Here is a 16727-nt window from a genome sequence, read left to right on the forward strand (position 1 = left end):
ACCAGGGGATAGCAGCCAAACTGTATTCATATTCCATGGCTCATTAGTGTATTCGCCATCCGATTGTGCTTTATTTCAAATTCAGTCAAATCTGCGGGGAAAGAAAAGTCTCCTGCCAGAATAACAATCCTCCATTCAGATCCAGGCCCCTGTAGTATCACGAGCCAATTCTGGTAACCTGAAATGTTTCAGTGATTCTTGTTCAAATTTCAGTGCATTTGCATTCAGAATGATCAACACTGAACATCTGTCTGCTGGATGATTTGTTTTGTTGGCATGTGAAGAGGTGATTTGTCCTTTCCAGTGCAGAATCACAAACAACAGATACTTCTGGTAAACCTGCACCCATGTGAATAACAGCTGTGAGTTTTTACAGGGCTGACAGAACAACAATATAAAAACATCAGTGTGCAGAGGGTACGTCCTGTAACGTGCCATTTTACTTCACCTCTTTATACTGACTTTGTTGTGTAGCACATGGGAAATCTGGAGAATTTCTCCTGGATGTGTCTGTTAAAGAAGCATTGCTTTCAGATAATTCTCAGCATATGGCCAACAGAGATGGAAAAAAAACAAATTCAAGTTTAACTGAGGTGAAAAGAGGGAAACAATATCAATAAAATATAACTGATTATGATAATATGATCTTTCTGCATGCTACAAGTGTAGATTTTGTCTTACTGACTTATTACAGATTATGAGTAAAAGTCCTGCATAAAAAAATCTATTTAATTAAAGTGTGAAAGTAGTAGCACCAAAATGTAAAGTACTAATACTGAAATATTATAAATAACATCATTAATAGTTAACTGGGGTCTGTAGTTCACTTATAACTTCATATACAGTGTTTTGTGAAGGGGCAGCTGATAAATCTGAAAACTTATTAGATGATTAATGCAAGGAAGACAAAAATAAATTCTGGTACTTTTTCTGTAATCTTTGATTTTAGGTGAGACATGTGATGATCTGACCCTTTAAATGAAACCACATGAGAAGTTTAGAGGAGAAAATCACTATTTGGTAACCACTGGTTTAATATTGTACAATGTGTTGTATTTTAAAAGCTTGCAGTGTAAAATCTTCATCTTGAAAGTAACTACAGCTGTCAGATATATAGGGTAGAATATGCAAAATGTTACAAACTAAAACAAATAAACAAACAAACAAAAACATTGACCAGAAACATAATTTTAAATTTTAAATCCCATAGATCCTTCACTGTATTATTGCATTGGTTAGAATATTCTCTATATTTAACAACACTGTAGGGTGTCAACCTCGACATGTATTGTAATCAGGTAGGATTTCAGGTGGTATTTTAAACATTTTTTTGAAGAGTTTTAAACCCCCACATATGTATTTACTCAAGTAAAATCACGCATTAACTATTTAGGTTACTTTAATAACGGCAATTGTAATTTCTTTTACTGGAAAGCACATTGGTGCAATGACTGATGTCTTAAATAGACTATATTATAAACAGTGGCTTGACTACACTTGAAAATACAGTATTTTCCTCTGGAATGTAGTGAAGTTAACATATAGTAGCATGAAATGACAATAATCAAGTAAATTCCAAATTGCACTTGGCACAGCAGTTAAGTAAATGGAATTTTTAATATTTTTTAAAATGCAATTTAATTTTCACCACTGCCCTTGATGTGACATTCAAGAAGACAGACAGATCTGCTAATGTATTTTATATTAAATGCTATATTTCTAGAGGTACTCCGTTTTCAGTCTCCAGTCAATATCTGATGTGTCTGTATTTAATCAGTCAGAAATGGTGCTAATAGGTGCTGCTAAAAAATATACGTGCTCTTCCCAATATAAACATGACCTACTTTGCCCGTCATGGTTCATGTATTTGACCTATATTCCGCTTGCTGCTTCCACGCGATTAAACTCACAAGACTGATGCAACTGGGCGGGCCGGACAACAAACCCCGTCTATATTTACAAAGATAACTTCTCATTGGTTAATTTCTCCTGATGTCTCTATCATGATTGGCCAGTCTCGCTGTCTATTACCGGTATAGACCACATAGGGGGTTGAGTGAAAAGGAAGCCACGTTGACACGAAAAGTGGTGTTTTCTTTTCTTTTCTTTTTTTTTCTCACGCCGGGAAATAACGGTCACGTCGACAAGTTACGTCTGTCAGCTCAGGAGCCTCAGCGGAAACATCTAAGGACAGGTATCAAGATTTGTTTATTCGGTATTTGCTGCTTTTCTTATTCATTTCTGGCTGTTAGCTGAGCAGCTAGCTGACCACAGACGGTCATTAGCTAGCTAGCAGATGCTAACATCCTGATAAGCATCAACTGGAGTGCTAATGCTAACACCTCATTAAACAATGGATAGATAGCAAACATTAGAGGGTGTCAAAGGGTAACCTTGATACCGAAATTCAACTTAAATGCTAAAATACCATGATATTTAACTGAAAAACTACAAACTTAGTGGTCTTGTTGAAATAGAAATCAAAGTGTCCTCAGCTGAGTTCACACTGAAATAGAGGCTGCCAGTTTTTTGTTTGAAAAATTGCATGCATAAGAGTTTTAAGTGAATGTAAAGCTGTTATCTGTGCCAGTGTAACACTAAAGTCACCCATGAATGCTGCCAAAATGTCAGAGGAGGTGTTTCATCATTATTCCCTGTCTGTCTGTGGACCAGCTCCAGGATTTTTCTCCAGATTTCATCACCACCAAAGCCTGTCTCTTTACTTTTCGACAAGTTCAGAAACAAGACAGTGAAAAGCATGTTGTGTTTTAGTTCAACAATTTGGTACAGTGAAATAAGTTACAGTCAGCGGCATCTGTTTTTTCTTTTGCAGTTATTGTCCAGGTCAGAAACGCCACATCATCTGACAGGATGAGCGTTGGATTCATTGGAGCGGGCCAGCTGGCTCATGCACTGGTGAAGGGTTTCACTGCTGCAGGTGAGGTGTTGTCGTAAAATTAAGCCTTTTTCAGACCTTTTCCATTAATCTGACAGCAACTGAACATGTTAGCTTCTTGTTTGAATTTTCACAAAGGTTATGAAAGCTGTCTTACAAAATCTGACCTGGAAACTTTCAACAGTGCACAATTCTGAACTGCATGCATTCACATTAACAAACAGACGTGTAAAAGTGTAAGTACTTTGAGTTGTGTGAAGAGATTTAGGGAATACTTTTTCCACATTTCAGGGCTGTTACTCATCCAGAAACATTACAGCAGACGCTAAAGGCACAGTGTACCTGCCAAAATCATAAAGCACCTTTCTCGTTTTTCACAATTTCACATCTGTTAGGCTCCAAACTGAAATGTCCATAAAAGTATAAGTTTATTGCATTCAAAACAGACTTAAAGCTCAGATTAAGAATGACACTCATATCTATACATTTTTATTTTTTTTAAGTTCAGTTTGTTGCTTCCAGCTGTTTGTAGGAATCTCTCTGCTGAGTTTATTAAATACCTGCTGCATCAAACCGTAGCAGGATCTATATGAATTATGAATGTCTCTAAAGTGAGAGGGTTGCACGCAATATTTTTACTAGCATGTGCAATGTTGAAATTTTATTTGCAACATTTCTGTATAATGTTAAGTATTTGCATTTAATGTGCAATATTTCATTATCTTGTCTGACATTACTTAACTACATCAATATCATTGCCAGTATTATTGCTTTTTCTATTTTAGTTTTATTTTAGCTTACGTCATTTTATTTTCAGTTATGTTTTGTACTTTTATCTTATTGCTTTTCTACTTGGCCCTGCATTTCTCATGTTATCTAGTGTTGTTTCGGGCAAAATATTATCATTTAGGATTAAAACGGTTTTATCTTTTCTTCGCTTGTGAAACAATACAACAGCGACACTGGTAACTTAAGTAGTTACTTATAAATGATCTCCAATATGGCGACAGGATCAGTGTGAGTCAGGATCTAACACACTGTGTGCATTTTTTCACATCAGACAGGTGAGCTATGTAACAAAGTCACTGTTTATCAGCTACACTGAAGTCATTTGTTGCATAGCGGCCGTCAGGTTGACAGCTGAGCCCCGTCACAGCTGTCGGGTTGCATTATCATGTATTACACATCAGCTGGTGTACTGTCAAACCTGGTGTCACTGTGTAGGATTTGTCTGAATGAAGCCACAAGGAGCATTAACGAAAAACTCACCTATGTCCGGATATGTTGAAGGATGTTGAAGGAGTATAAAAGAAAGCAAGAAATGTTACAGATCCCAAGTTTGAAAAGGACTTTATTTACTCAGTTGTGCTGCTGCAGTGTGGATTTCCACTCAGAGAATGAATAAGTTCTCATTTTCCTTCTTTCATTGTGCATCCTTACACTTCACTCTCCACTTTTTCACAGGTGTGATTGCCACACACAGGATTACAGCCAGCTCCCCAGACACAGACCTGCCCACTGTGACAGGACTGAGGGTGAGGAGATCAGTTTTTGCTTGATCGTGCGATGGAGCATGTGTGCGAGTGTCAGCTTGTGTTTGAATTTTGAATGTGTGAACGCCACTATAATAACACCTGTTTGCTTCCTTTCCTCTGTAACATCCTCTTTCTTCACAGTCACTCACTTCCTTTTCTTGTTTTCCTGCAGAAAATGGGCGTAAACTTGACGACGAGCAACAAAGAGACGGTTAACAAGAGCGACGTGCTCTTTCTGGCTGTCAAGCCCCACATTATCCCCTTTGTTCTGGATGAGATAGGACCAGACATCGAGGACCGTCATCTCATAGTTTCTTGTGCAGCAGGTGTTACCATCAACTCCATAGAGAAGGTAAGCCTCACTCACCATCTCCCTCCTGAAATGCAGACTTTTCAGTGTGTTGAAGTTTACAGATGCTACACACCTTATTGTTCAAGCCTTTATATATACAATTAAAAAAAACATTTTGCATCCTCCATTTCTCAGACTGAGTTTATTCAGCCTGGCACAACTCCAAACATAAGAAAAAAGTTGTTAGGTGCCGTCTCGTTTACAGAGATTTCTGTGATTTTACAGAAGCTGCTTCAGTATCGTACGGCTCCTAAAGTCATGAGGTGTATGACAAACACTCCAGTGGTGGTGAGAGAGGGAGCTACGGTGTATGCCACAGGAACACATGCTGAGGTAAAAAGTAATGAAATGACTGCTATGAAAAAGGTTCAAAATATTTCTGAATGGTATTTTGGGGGTTCACTTAACTGTCAAGACATGTTGAGATTCGTACCATCATAGACCTGCACACCGAGGCTGGACTTTCTAGCCTCACTGACCAGCATTTTGTTGTTATTTAAGGTGGAGGATGGCAAGTTGCTGGAGCAGCTGATGGCCAGCGTAGGTTTCTGCACTGAGGTGGAGGAGGACCTCATTGATGCTGTCACCGGTCTGAGCGGCAGCGGACCTGCCTATGTTAGTAACTTCAGGACTTTTAATATTTCCTAGACTCGTGTCATGGATCCAGTTTTGGCCACTACAGTGAGCTCTTGCAGTATGGAAATAATCTGTGAAATCCTTTATCCTCAAGCAGACTAAATCTGAGCCTGCTGCACAGTTGGTGGTTACAACTTCATCTTGCAGCTCGTAAATAAGAATTTTTTCCTAACTCTACATTTTGCACTCGGAGAGCTACAGAGACTCATTTGGATTGATGCATGACTGCTCTGATAAGCTCTGTTTTTGGAAGATGGGTTGCCATTACTTATGTTTATCTTAAACTGACAGGTTTCACAGGCAGCACCTCGCCCAACTTTTTTTTTTTTTTTTTTTGTCTCGGAGATGTCAAAAGTAATGACAAAGTGATCAGCTCATGAGAAAACAGTGAGAAAAGTAAGCACATCTTCAAAGTTGTAAGTGTAAAATGTGTGCTATTTTGAATGATAAATGACGTAAAATGTATTGCTTGTTGATTGACTGGCTGACACAACGACATGTTATTTTGGGTTTATGCGCAGCAGTTAGGACTGTGCTGACTGCTAAAACCGTCTGCATGTTCACACTGTCAGTCAGTCTAGACATCGGAAAAACAGTGACAGGAAGAAGAGCTTAAATGAATGCATATATTTCTCCAGAGAGTGAGCCCAGCTGTGGTAATGACTTGTATCTCTGTGTGCGTATTTCCAAATCTCAACACATCCTTCAGCACAGTGGTTGAGGAAATTAGGAATAATTGTGTCTGTGGGTTTTTATCGGTGCTCTGTGTAGAGATTGAGCGTTAGAGAGGTATTTTCAAATACAACTGAAAGGATCTGAGAACATTTTTTTTCCTGACTCGCTGTCCGACTGCACATCTAAAGAACTAGCTTTCCTGGAAGCGGCAAATCAATTGTTCTACCTCACACTGTACAGAAGCAAAGGTAGTTAATTAGTAAAGGAGAAAACTCTGTGGTGCTTCAGATTACTATGTGTTTATGTGTTTTTATGGTGGCTGTACATCTGTGAACATGTGCTGATGACACCTTAAATAAAAACTGACTGCTTTGTGTTCAAACAGGCGTTCACAGCCCTGGATGCTCTTGCAGACGGAGGCGTGAAGATGGGTTTGCCCAGGAGACTCGCTGTCAGACTTGGAGCTCAGGCCCTATTGGTCAGTTGTCCTTATTGTTTGTATGTGTGTTTCTGGTATTCGTATCTCACTCGCTGCACGTCTTCTCAAAATTAAGTGTCTTCAGTCCAAGTCTGTGCATCTTACGTGAGGCAGAAATCTCATTAAGATTTAGTTGCTGCTTTCGGTGCACTCAGCCATTCCACTGTCTGATAACTGCTGACTTTTGTTCAATGAAATAATGAAATGCCAGGAAAATAAACACCTACAGGGCATTCTGGCTTGCCAAGAAAGGAGAAGAAAAGGATTAAAAAATTAAAAAGGGTGCATTTTGATCCTGTAGCTGTTTTCTTCAGGGTCTATGCAAATTTGAAATAGCTATTTTCACCCTAAAACGTAAATGTTAGTTGATTATATTAATGAAGACAGTGTTGCCATCAGAATTTGGCCGGTCATCAGAACAGATTTCTTGAAATTAGTTTGTGTTCTCTTCATGTGAATGTCATCATTTGTGATACAGCAACACAACGCATATGTGCTCCATTCCGATAGTAATCACCAAAGGATAAACGTAAATATGAAACATAATATAAAATGGAAGCAAAAATAAGCTTTAGACAAACTGTCAAAAGCATTAATGCTGCTGACTACAAGCGGTGCATTAGCGACTGTAGAGGAGGAAACAAAAAGCTGTTGCGTAAATTAATTGCTCCCTCCTTTAATTTTACGTTCTGTGTTCCCTTCAGGGAGCAGCTAAGATGCTCCTGGATTCGGAGCAGCATCCCGGTCAGCTGAAGGACAACGTGTGCTCACCAGGGGGCGCCACCATCCACGCCCTGCACTTTCTGGAGAGTGGCGGCTTCCGCAGCCTCCTGATCAACGCGGTGGAGGCTTCGTGCATAAGGACACGGTGAGACTGTGGCATGTGGAAATGCAAATGCACACGCCTGCACCTCACACTTTCTCAATTATTTATCTCCTACTGTGCTTGTATCCCAAGGTTTTCATCACCTCAGCAACTGTCAAGGTGTCCTGAATTTGGGTAGTGCTGCAGCTAATGATTATTTCATTGCTTAATAGTGACTAAATCTGATCAGTGAGCCAGAGTTACTAAATTTACATTGATCTGAAAGGCAAAGAAAAGCGGCAGGCTGTTGACGATGAAATCCCCCAACTTTTGCATTTTTTTGACAATTGAAACTAGTTTGAGACAGTTCATTTGAAGCAACTATTTTGATATTAAGTTGTATGAATTATGTAGAAAGGATGTCATATTGTTCCCATTCTTTTAAAGAAATGTACTGAAAATATTGCAGGTGTGGAATTCTTCTCCAGTTTTGGTCCTGACAGATTTGTGATACTTCATCTCAGAGTATTAAACTTCCAAACCCCCAAACCTGTCAGCAGGATTATCAGGCATGCTATTTTCAGAAAAATACCAGCATTGCATTATTTATTAGCACCAGAACTTGTAAAATCAGAAAGAATCGCCAGCTTTTCAGCTTTCTGATGGTCTTTGCACTACTTATCTGTGATGTACCGTTCTGGGGGGAAAGTTAAAAATGGTAGGCTGTGTTTACACGGATCAGATAGAAGACAACTGAAAAACTTCATAGCAGAATAAAAATAGAAATAATATAACATTTAAAGAATACAGAATTAACGTTTTCTTTTCCAGTATTGGTAGCATCTGGGAAAATGCTGTACATGTTGTTTCCATTGTTGGTAACTGTGGAAAAAGACATTCTTGAGTTCTCTAAACTTCTAGTCATGGTGTTGCTGTTTCCATAAAGGAGCAGCACTTTATAATACAGTGAAAAATAAGCCCACAGTGAGTAAAAATTGAGCACAAAACACACACAAACTGCTTGGGGTTCAGAGGGTTGAAGTGTGTTGCTATCTTTAGATGAAATGGATGAAAAAAATACGACATACACACCTTCATTAGTACTGTACAGCTGACTTTAAGGTTTCTCTTGTTTTCTCAGGGAGCTGCAGTCGCTGGCAGACCAGGAGCGAATCTCTCCAGCAGCCATCAAAAAAACCACGTTGGACAAAGTCCTCCAGCAGCCCGGAGTCACAGTCAGCGGAGTGGCTAATGGGAACGGCAAAGCAGGGCTCAGCTTGTTCAACAATCGTACCTCTGGGATCAAGAAGAAGAACTGAGTACACAGAGAGACAGACACACACCAACAACATGTTACAGCTTTCAGTGTACCACTGTGTACATATGTGGACATGCATACGTTTTAAGACGATGTTCAACCATAGAAGTGAAAAAATGGACTCAGAACTGTTCAAAAATCATATCCGCACTTTGCCAAATGATTTATTCGTACTTGAGTGACATGCAGACTGTGGACCTGGTGATGACATCACCAAATTACACACAAGCACAGGTGTCCTCTGCACACATTGCTCACAGTTACAGCCTTATGTTGTGATGCAGGATTACTATCTACATATACACAAACCCAGATACGCACTGAAGAGCAGAAGTGCATTTACAATCTGTCTGTCTGCTCGAGAGTCTCTCGGGCCGTTAAATGGTAATGACCTGGTGGGCCATCATGGTCTCCTGATACACACCAGGCAGCAGATGGCTGCTAGATAACATAAAGCTATTATTGTATGTCTTTAATGTCTGTCTTTAAAAAAAAGTCATAGTGGAAGTCATCATGTACCCTTTTTTTCTTTTTGCAAATAATTAGCTTTGGCCAACAGTATTATGCTGTTAACAAGGACTGAATGTGGATCAAACAAGGATTTTGATAACTTTTGGTTGTCATATATTAACACTATCGTCTTCTAGCACATTACAGACTTTGTGCCTTTGGCCCAGAACATATTTTTTCTCTCATAAAGGTCATTCTGAGCTTTAATACACTTCTGATTTCCGCATGTTTTTGTTGTGCTGAAGGACATTGTGCGTCTTAAAACCCAAAGGCAAAGAGGTCTTCTCCTAAAGGAGTGTGATGTTATCTGGAACCGCTTAAATTATGTTCCCAGTGATACGCAATTTATGTAGACAACGATGTAAAGGCATTATGCCAGCCATCAATCCGTCCAAGCTGTGCATTTTGTATTGTTCTTTAAATTTTATCCCCATAATGTTTCATGTATTGTTTTGTTTGACACATCAGCCACTGAATGGGTCCGAGTCAAGAAGTTGATATTAAAGAAGCATAATCTGGTTTCTTTATTACTCTTTGTTTTGATTTGGTCACTCTGTAAAGCTTTTTTTTTTTCTTAACACTTACAGATTTAGGTCTCCTGTTTGTCCATCACTGAGTAATTAATATGCACCCTGGCCTCCAGATGGCGCCCTCTGATCAATGTGACTCATTCCCACATGCCTGTGAAGCTCAAATTACCCTCTTCACATTGCTGCCAGCTGAGAGTGACTTAAAATTGACCCCAGTCTAGCATCAAATATAACTACACGGCCTCACTTATTGGTAAACGGCATTAGCTGTGCAGCTACTATTACATGTTTCACCCACTCGTCATTCAAAACTCTCCCCAGGTCTTATTTTGTCTCTGCTTGTAGGTCACTGCCTCCTGAATTCTTTCCCAATCAGATCCCTCTTCTGCTAAAATTAGACCCTCTGTGTGCCTTAAATAATAAGACGTAAACGTGTTTTTCCTCACGGGCTTTGACGTGCATTGTGATTGGCTGTTTGAAGAGGAAACACAGTCCAATTTTAGAAGCTTTCTGTCAGCCCGGACTCATGACCAGGGAGGTGGGGATCATGGTTTTCTTTACAGATCCAACCTTCTCTTCATTAGATCAGCAACTTTGGGGTGCAGCACACGATGAAAGATTTGTGTTAACTAAAAGTACCTCAAGCTAAGTATAATACTTCAATACAAATAAAAGTCTTGCTTTCAAAGTTCTAGTTTAAAATGCATAATGTAAAGAAAATGTCTCATGTGAAAGATACCATATATAGTATTGGATAGCTGATGTTTAAGTACTAATAGATGATTGAGGTAGAGTTGGTTATTTGGTTGACTCAAATGGTGTTTGACCAAGAAATGTAACTTTTCCAGAGTCACATGAACACCCAGAAGAGTCATTAGATGGTAATAGAAAATGTAGTAAAACGTAGATTTCTGTTACACAAATTTGTACTCATTGTTTCCTTTTATCTCTGCTAATTTGGTGAAATTCATATTTTAAGGGGAACTCTGTCTTTGGTGCTAATCATCCAGACATGACAAGCTTTTTCGAAAGATTTCATAAACTAACTGACGGTACATAAATATGGACAAACCCTGTGTGACGTCACACGTAGGTTTCCTGATGAGGGGTTCTGAGACTTAGTGTGGCCATCTTTGCATGGGCTCACTACATCCATTATCTATACACCGCTTAATCCTAATTACAGTCACAGGGGGGCTGGAGCCTATCCCAGTTGACTTGGGGCGAAGGCAGGAGACACCCTGGACAGGTTGCAAGTTTATCGCAGGGCTACAATTTAGAGTTACCAATTAACCTCAGCTTGTTTTTGGACAGTAGGAGGAAGCCGGAGTACCCAGAGAAATCCCACACATGCACAGGGAGAACATATAAACTCCATGCAGAAAGATCCCAGGCCCAGGCCGGGACATGAACTGGGGATCTTCTTGCTGCAAGACAACAGTGCGAGCCACCTTGCAGCCCTGGGCAGACTCCAGCTAATCCAAAAACTAGCAAATAGGTGGCACTGAGGATTGCCATGCAGATGTCACATAATATAATAAATTAATGAGTAAAATATTCAGATGTCAATATGTTGACTGATATTCTTCATGGATATGTTAGATTTATATTTATCCATCCATTACATATGCACCACTTTATCCTAACCCTTTTCAACAGGAAAATAATGGGTCATTATGTAATAACTTTCTATCAATGCATTTTACAACCAGTTTAGCAACACACTGTACAGACACTGCTTGACTCCACACCACTGTCTGCTCAACTCTGATATATGCTCTGCTACATGTGCTGCAGACACTGCTGATTGTAAACAAGGGACCTGAACTTGCTGTGCTGAACAAAGTATATCATGACTTTAGATTTAAATTATCCCAAAACCTAATTGCCTTGCCAGCAATATATTTCACAAATCAGAAACATACTGAGAAGGCGCCACTTGGCTCCGCACCACCATCTCCTCAGCTGTGATACATATTCGGCTACATGTGCTGCAGAGAGTGTTGATTGTAAATAATGGAATCTGCTGAGCAAACTATGTCATGACAGCATTTCTAATTTACCTCAGGATTCTGTTTGTGGAAAACTTTTCCAGTACGTACTGATATATTTGTGATAGCTTAATATCGGCCAACAAAATCAGACGGGATTAAGTAACCAGTACATACAGATGTAAGGTAAATGTTGAAGTCAGAGAGAAAATATAATGGAAATAGTCAAAGCAAACTACAGGTACCTCAAAATCTCACATAAGTTCAATATTTGAGTAGATGCTGCTTTCCGCCACTGGGTGTTGAGGGTTTATAGACACTAAATATCAATGAATTGTGAATTAGCTGATAGCAGAGGACAGAAGTGCGGTAACATTTGGGTGTATTAAGAAAGCATGGCTACAGCAGGCTTCAGGTCTGTAAAGGGCTTTTTAGATATTCGGGCCCATTGCTGCACTCCAGGCTGCAACATTTTGGATTAACAACCAGCACTTTGTGTTGGAATGAGATAGGCCTGTGAGTGTATTCAGGCAATACACAGGTGCATAATGGCGAAGTAAAAATGATGGAAGAGGAGTGATGGTTTGTGAAGAGCCATGTCCTCATTATAATTGAACAATTTATAGCTGTTGTAGGATTAGGCTATTTTCCTTAAACTAATACACACACCAGTGTCCCTTGATTAAATTGCGTCCTGCGTGCTCTTAGTGCACTCTGGCTGTTTATTTGTGCGTGCAATGGTTTTTCCTCCGCTGCTGAAGTGTCTTGGTAATCCCTCTTTTATTCCAAAAGGTTATTCTTCGCTTACTCCTGCTGCTGTCCGTTAAGATTAGCCATTCCTGGAGAGACTTCCATTTGCCTCTCATTATTAGACTTCTGTTACCTTTGGTTGGTTGGGCGGCTTTGAGCGCTTCTCTTCCACCCAAGGTGAAGAGGATGTGCTCTGTGTCAATCATCTCGACACCGGCTGAGGGTCTAAGATGGCAGTTCAGTGGTAGATAATCCTGAGTGGAAAGTTTGGATGGCGTGTGTGTGTGTGTGTGTGTGTGTGTGTGTGTGTGTGTGTGTGTGTGTGTGTGTGTGTGTGTGTGTGTGTGTGTGTGTGTGTGCGCGCGTGTGTGTGTGTGTGTGTGTGTGTGTGGGCTCCAGCCCAGCATGGGATTTCTATCCACAGGTAGGCCAGATGCTACCTGTCATCTCCATTCAATCAATGTAATCACTGACCTTTGCAGTAACATGGTTGTTTGCATATTGTATCAAAGCCAGGAGGAGCGCCAGAAGCCATGATGAGTAAACAGATGAAAGAGCTGTTTTCACCAAGCGGCCACCTAATCCTCTCCAAAATGAAAAACTTACATAGACAAGCGAGAAAAGAGGTGTTTGTTTTCCATGTTCCCCCCTTTTGCTTTTAGTGCAATGCAGCGTTGTCAGCAATCTGCGTGTGTGTGTGTGTGTTTGTATGTGACTTGTACATGGCCGTGATCTTGTAGCTGATACAGTATCAGCTTTGTGCAGCTGTCTGTTGAAACGGTCGCAGAAAGAGGAAACTCTGACAGTTGCCACACTGTCAGTGAATGAGCACTATGAGCTTCCCTCTCTCAGCCAACTTGCGCTTGTACAGGCCAAGAGGATTCCCGCAGACACACACCTTTATTTTCCTGATGGCTTTCTAGGTACTGCAGTGGACAAAGTATTTGTGTCGCTTCTACTTGAGAAAATGCTGTGCATTTAATAAATCACAGTTCTGTATACAGAAGAAATCAGTAAGATATACTAAAACTCATAAAAGTACTTTTAAAAGAACTTCATTAAAAGAAAAAGTCCTGCATTCAAGATGCTTGAGATACCTCAGTACTAAAAGAAAAAGTACTCACTGCAGGAATATTGACCCCCCGTGACTCTAATATTATTATATATTATATCATTACATTAGCATTACCCATGCATTAATATAAATGCAGCATTTTATTGTTGTAATTGTGGAGATGTAGCAAAATGATTACATATTAAGCTCTACCTGGTGATTATTATCATCATGGATTATTCGGTTGATTTTTTTTTCATTTGTAAAAAGTCATTACATAGTTTTAGAGCTCAAAGTGTCACCCTCACAATGTTTACTTTGTCCAAACAACAGCTTTAATCTCCAAGTTACCAAAACGATTGAAAGCAAAGCAGCAAAAGCGCATATTTAAAAAGCTGGAACTGTGAATTTCTTGACATGAAAAATTACTGAAACATTAATCTAATCTCGTATTTAATTTCAGTCAATCAAGCAACAATTCCAGCTCAATTTCTACACACAGTTAATGTATAATATATACAATATGTAATACTTATATCATATAGAATTCATACATGTGGAATAATGGAATACAGTGTAACAAAGAATTACTCTTGTGTGTTAAAATCTTGATTTTTGAATAACTAAAGCAGTCAGATAAATGTAGTAGAAGTATAAAAGTACTCAATTTAAGTACAAGTATTCCAGTTTTGTACTTAAGTAGTATTATAAAAGTACATAATTCAATTTCAACACTACACTTAAGTACAAAAGTATTCCTTGAGTTCAATTTTAAATGCAAGCATTATGCTGACGTACTCTCTGCACTGTTGTTGGACATTATCGTTTTACAGAATTGTGTTTTATTGGGATTTTTCTGCGAAATCCACTAATTTCTTAATCAGAGCTGCAAATTAACCTACTAATGTAATCATCAAAGAGAGTAAATGGGGTTAAAAAAACAACAATATTTCAATTTGAGATGTAGGGGAGAATTGTGATGTAGCGGCCAGTGACAATAGTCCCCTCAAAATAATCATAAGGGACGTATATAATTGCAGGACTTTTTGTATCATAGTTGACATTTTTACTGTTTTCAGGCCTGAAATCAACATGGCCGCTTATAACCAAACACCGCATGGCATTTTTACAGAAAGATTCTTGTAAGTATTATATATACTGTAAAATTGAGTAAAATTTAAAGTTATTAATAAGGATATTGTAGTAAACCTGTTGACATGCGATAAATCCACACTTGACTCACACACTACTTTATATTAAATAACTGAGAAAGCCTTGGAGTCTTGCCAGTCTTTTCTTCAGGAGGGAATGACATCATGTGGAGCAGGTCATGTGATTTGGAATTAACAATGGGTAACTTAGGAGAAAGTGATTTCTCAGACACAGATACAATTTCTTAATTTCCAAATATAATTTGATATATTGCCAAAAAAGAAATATCTGTCATTATTATCTCAACTAAAAAAACACAATCAAAACAATTTTTGAAAAAGCTAATTTTATTATTGTTGAGCTAATTAGAAGATAGTTGTTATTAAATTCAGACAGTTATTTAGTTGACATTTTAGCAATATCCAGTCATTTTTTATTCATAAGTGATTGTTTCCATAATAAATAGTGATGGAATTTGTAAAGACATGATCATAATGAACATAAAAAAATATTAGCTTTTTTGCTGTTAATAAAAATGTGTATCCCATGGACTTCAAAAGTCCCTCAATTATATATTGACCAAGAAATACTTCAAAATGTTGCCTAATTGCACGAGTAAATGTGTTTCCAAAGACACTTCACACATCAGGGTTATATAATATAATTCCATCTTTGACTAAACGTAAAAATAATAATTCTAATCATGCTGAATGGCTCATTTCAGAATAATGTATATTGTTTTATTCATGTGTTAATCAGTAGGTGTCACTTTAATATTGTGACCCTTTCTAACACATTTGTGTACTGGTTGGTAGCACAGCACTGACACAACATTGTATTTAAGTACCGTACTTGATGCACTTAGTCATTTCCCACTGCCTTCATTTTAGCAGTACAATGAGCATTTCTAATGTCATATTTCCTCAATATACAGCATGCCACCTCTACTCAAGGACTGACATTCATCAGTAGTGCGGGAAAGGGTGGCTTTTATATCTAATCCTGCTCTGACCTAAGTAACCTGCTGTCTAATAGTCTTTTCCTTAAAAATACCAAAGTGATATTTCACAGTGTACCTTCACTTTCTGGAGTCTGGTACAGATTTATTCCTCAAAGGCCCGTGGACGCCCAAGTGGAAATATGAGTCATTGGCTGTGTAATACTGCCTAGTTCCTACAAACTGAGTTTCATTATCTGGAAATAGGCTGCTAATACTGCCTGAGTGCTTCCTAGTCCTGTTGCAAAGTCATTAATCCCTCAGAAATGGAAGTGGATAAGCTACTGTACATCAGTCCTAATAGTTCTGCTTGTTTTGTAAATGAAGGCTGATGGTGTATGATGTGTGTTTATGGAGTATTATGAAATTATTTGCCCATTTAAGTCATCTGATTCACAAACTGATCAAGCACGCTGAACTTTAACAACACAAAATGAAAAAAATACCAAATCAGTAAGTGTTGAATATTAAACTCGTGAAACCAAAGTTTGATCCCCTGGTTTCATACTGTTAAATTAATACTAGATTACATTGTCTTTTGCAACTTCTTGGTCTCAAAAACAGCTTCAAAATATATGCAATACAGCAAATGTGTGGAAACCGAGTCAGGAACTTCACAATCGTTGATACTGCCATATCACATCCTTGATTTAGAAGAAGTACAACAGTTGTGATATGAATCTCCATGTGAGTTGGATGTGTTTTGTAAATTACTTTGTCAGCTTAAAAACAGAACCTGCGTCAGAAAAGGTTTTTGTCTCTTCGTTAAAGTTCTCAAGCCAAAAACTGAACCTTTACTGCATTACATTTACTGCTGTGTGTAGATAAATGTTAACTTGTTGTCGATATAATGGTGTCTTACAGTATATTTAGTGCTTTTAATTAGTTTCTCTGTTTTCCTCTTAAATATACACTCAATATTCTCACTACAGTCCTGAAGCTAATTGAAAATGACAGCATCATTGGTTCAGCATTAGATATTTTCTCATTTTTATTGTTCGAGCCATAGGTGTAGATAGAAGGGGGGATATGTTCCGCTCCATATTTA

At 38.5% G+C, this 16727-nt stretch overlaps 1 protein-coding gene across 1 annotated transcript; it reads left to right on the top strand.

Annotated features, from left to right (window-relative positions):
* Nucleotides 1–2031: 2031 nt before the first annotated feature.
* On the top strand, nt 2032–9724 carry pycr1b (pyrroline-5-carboxylate reductase 1b). The gene is made up of 9 exons (XM_022207872.2): nt 2032–2194; nt 2834–2938; nt 4361–4431; nt 4604–4783; nt 5009–5116; nt 5285–5398; nt 6480–6572; nt 7277–7440; nt 8519–9724. Exons 2-9 carry the CDS (start codon nt 2872–2874, stop codon nt 8694–8696), a joined length of 975 nt encoding a protein of 324 aa, XP_022063564.1. The 5' UTR covers nt 2032–2194; nt 2834–2871; the 3' UTR covers nt 8697–9724.
* Nucleotides 9725–16727: the final 7003 nt, after the last annotated feature.

This window comes from Acanthochromis polyacanthus, chromosome 3 (assembly GCF_021347895.1).
Source record: "Acanthochromis polyacanthus isolate Apoly-LR-REF ecotype Palm Island chromosome 3, KAUST_Apoly_ChrSc, whole genome shotgun sequence".
In the NCBI taxonomy this organism is placed as follows: domain Eukaryota; kingdom Metazoa; phylum Chordata; class Actinopteri; family Pomacentridae; genus Acanthochromis; species Acanthochromis polyacanthus.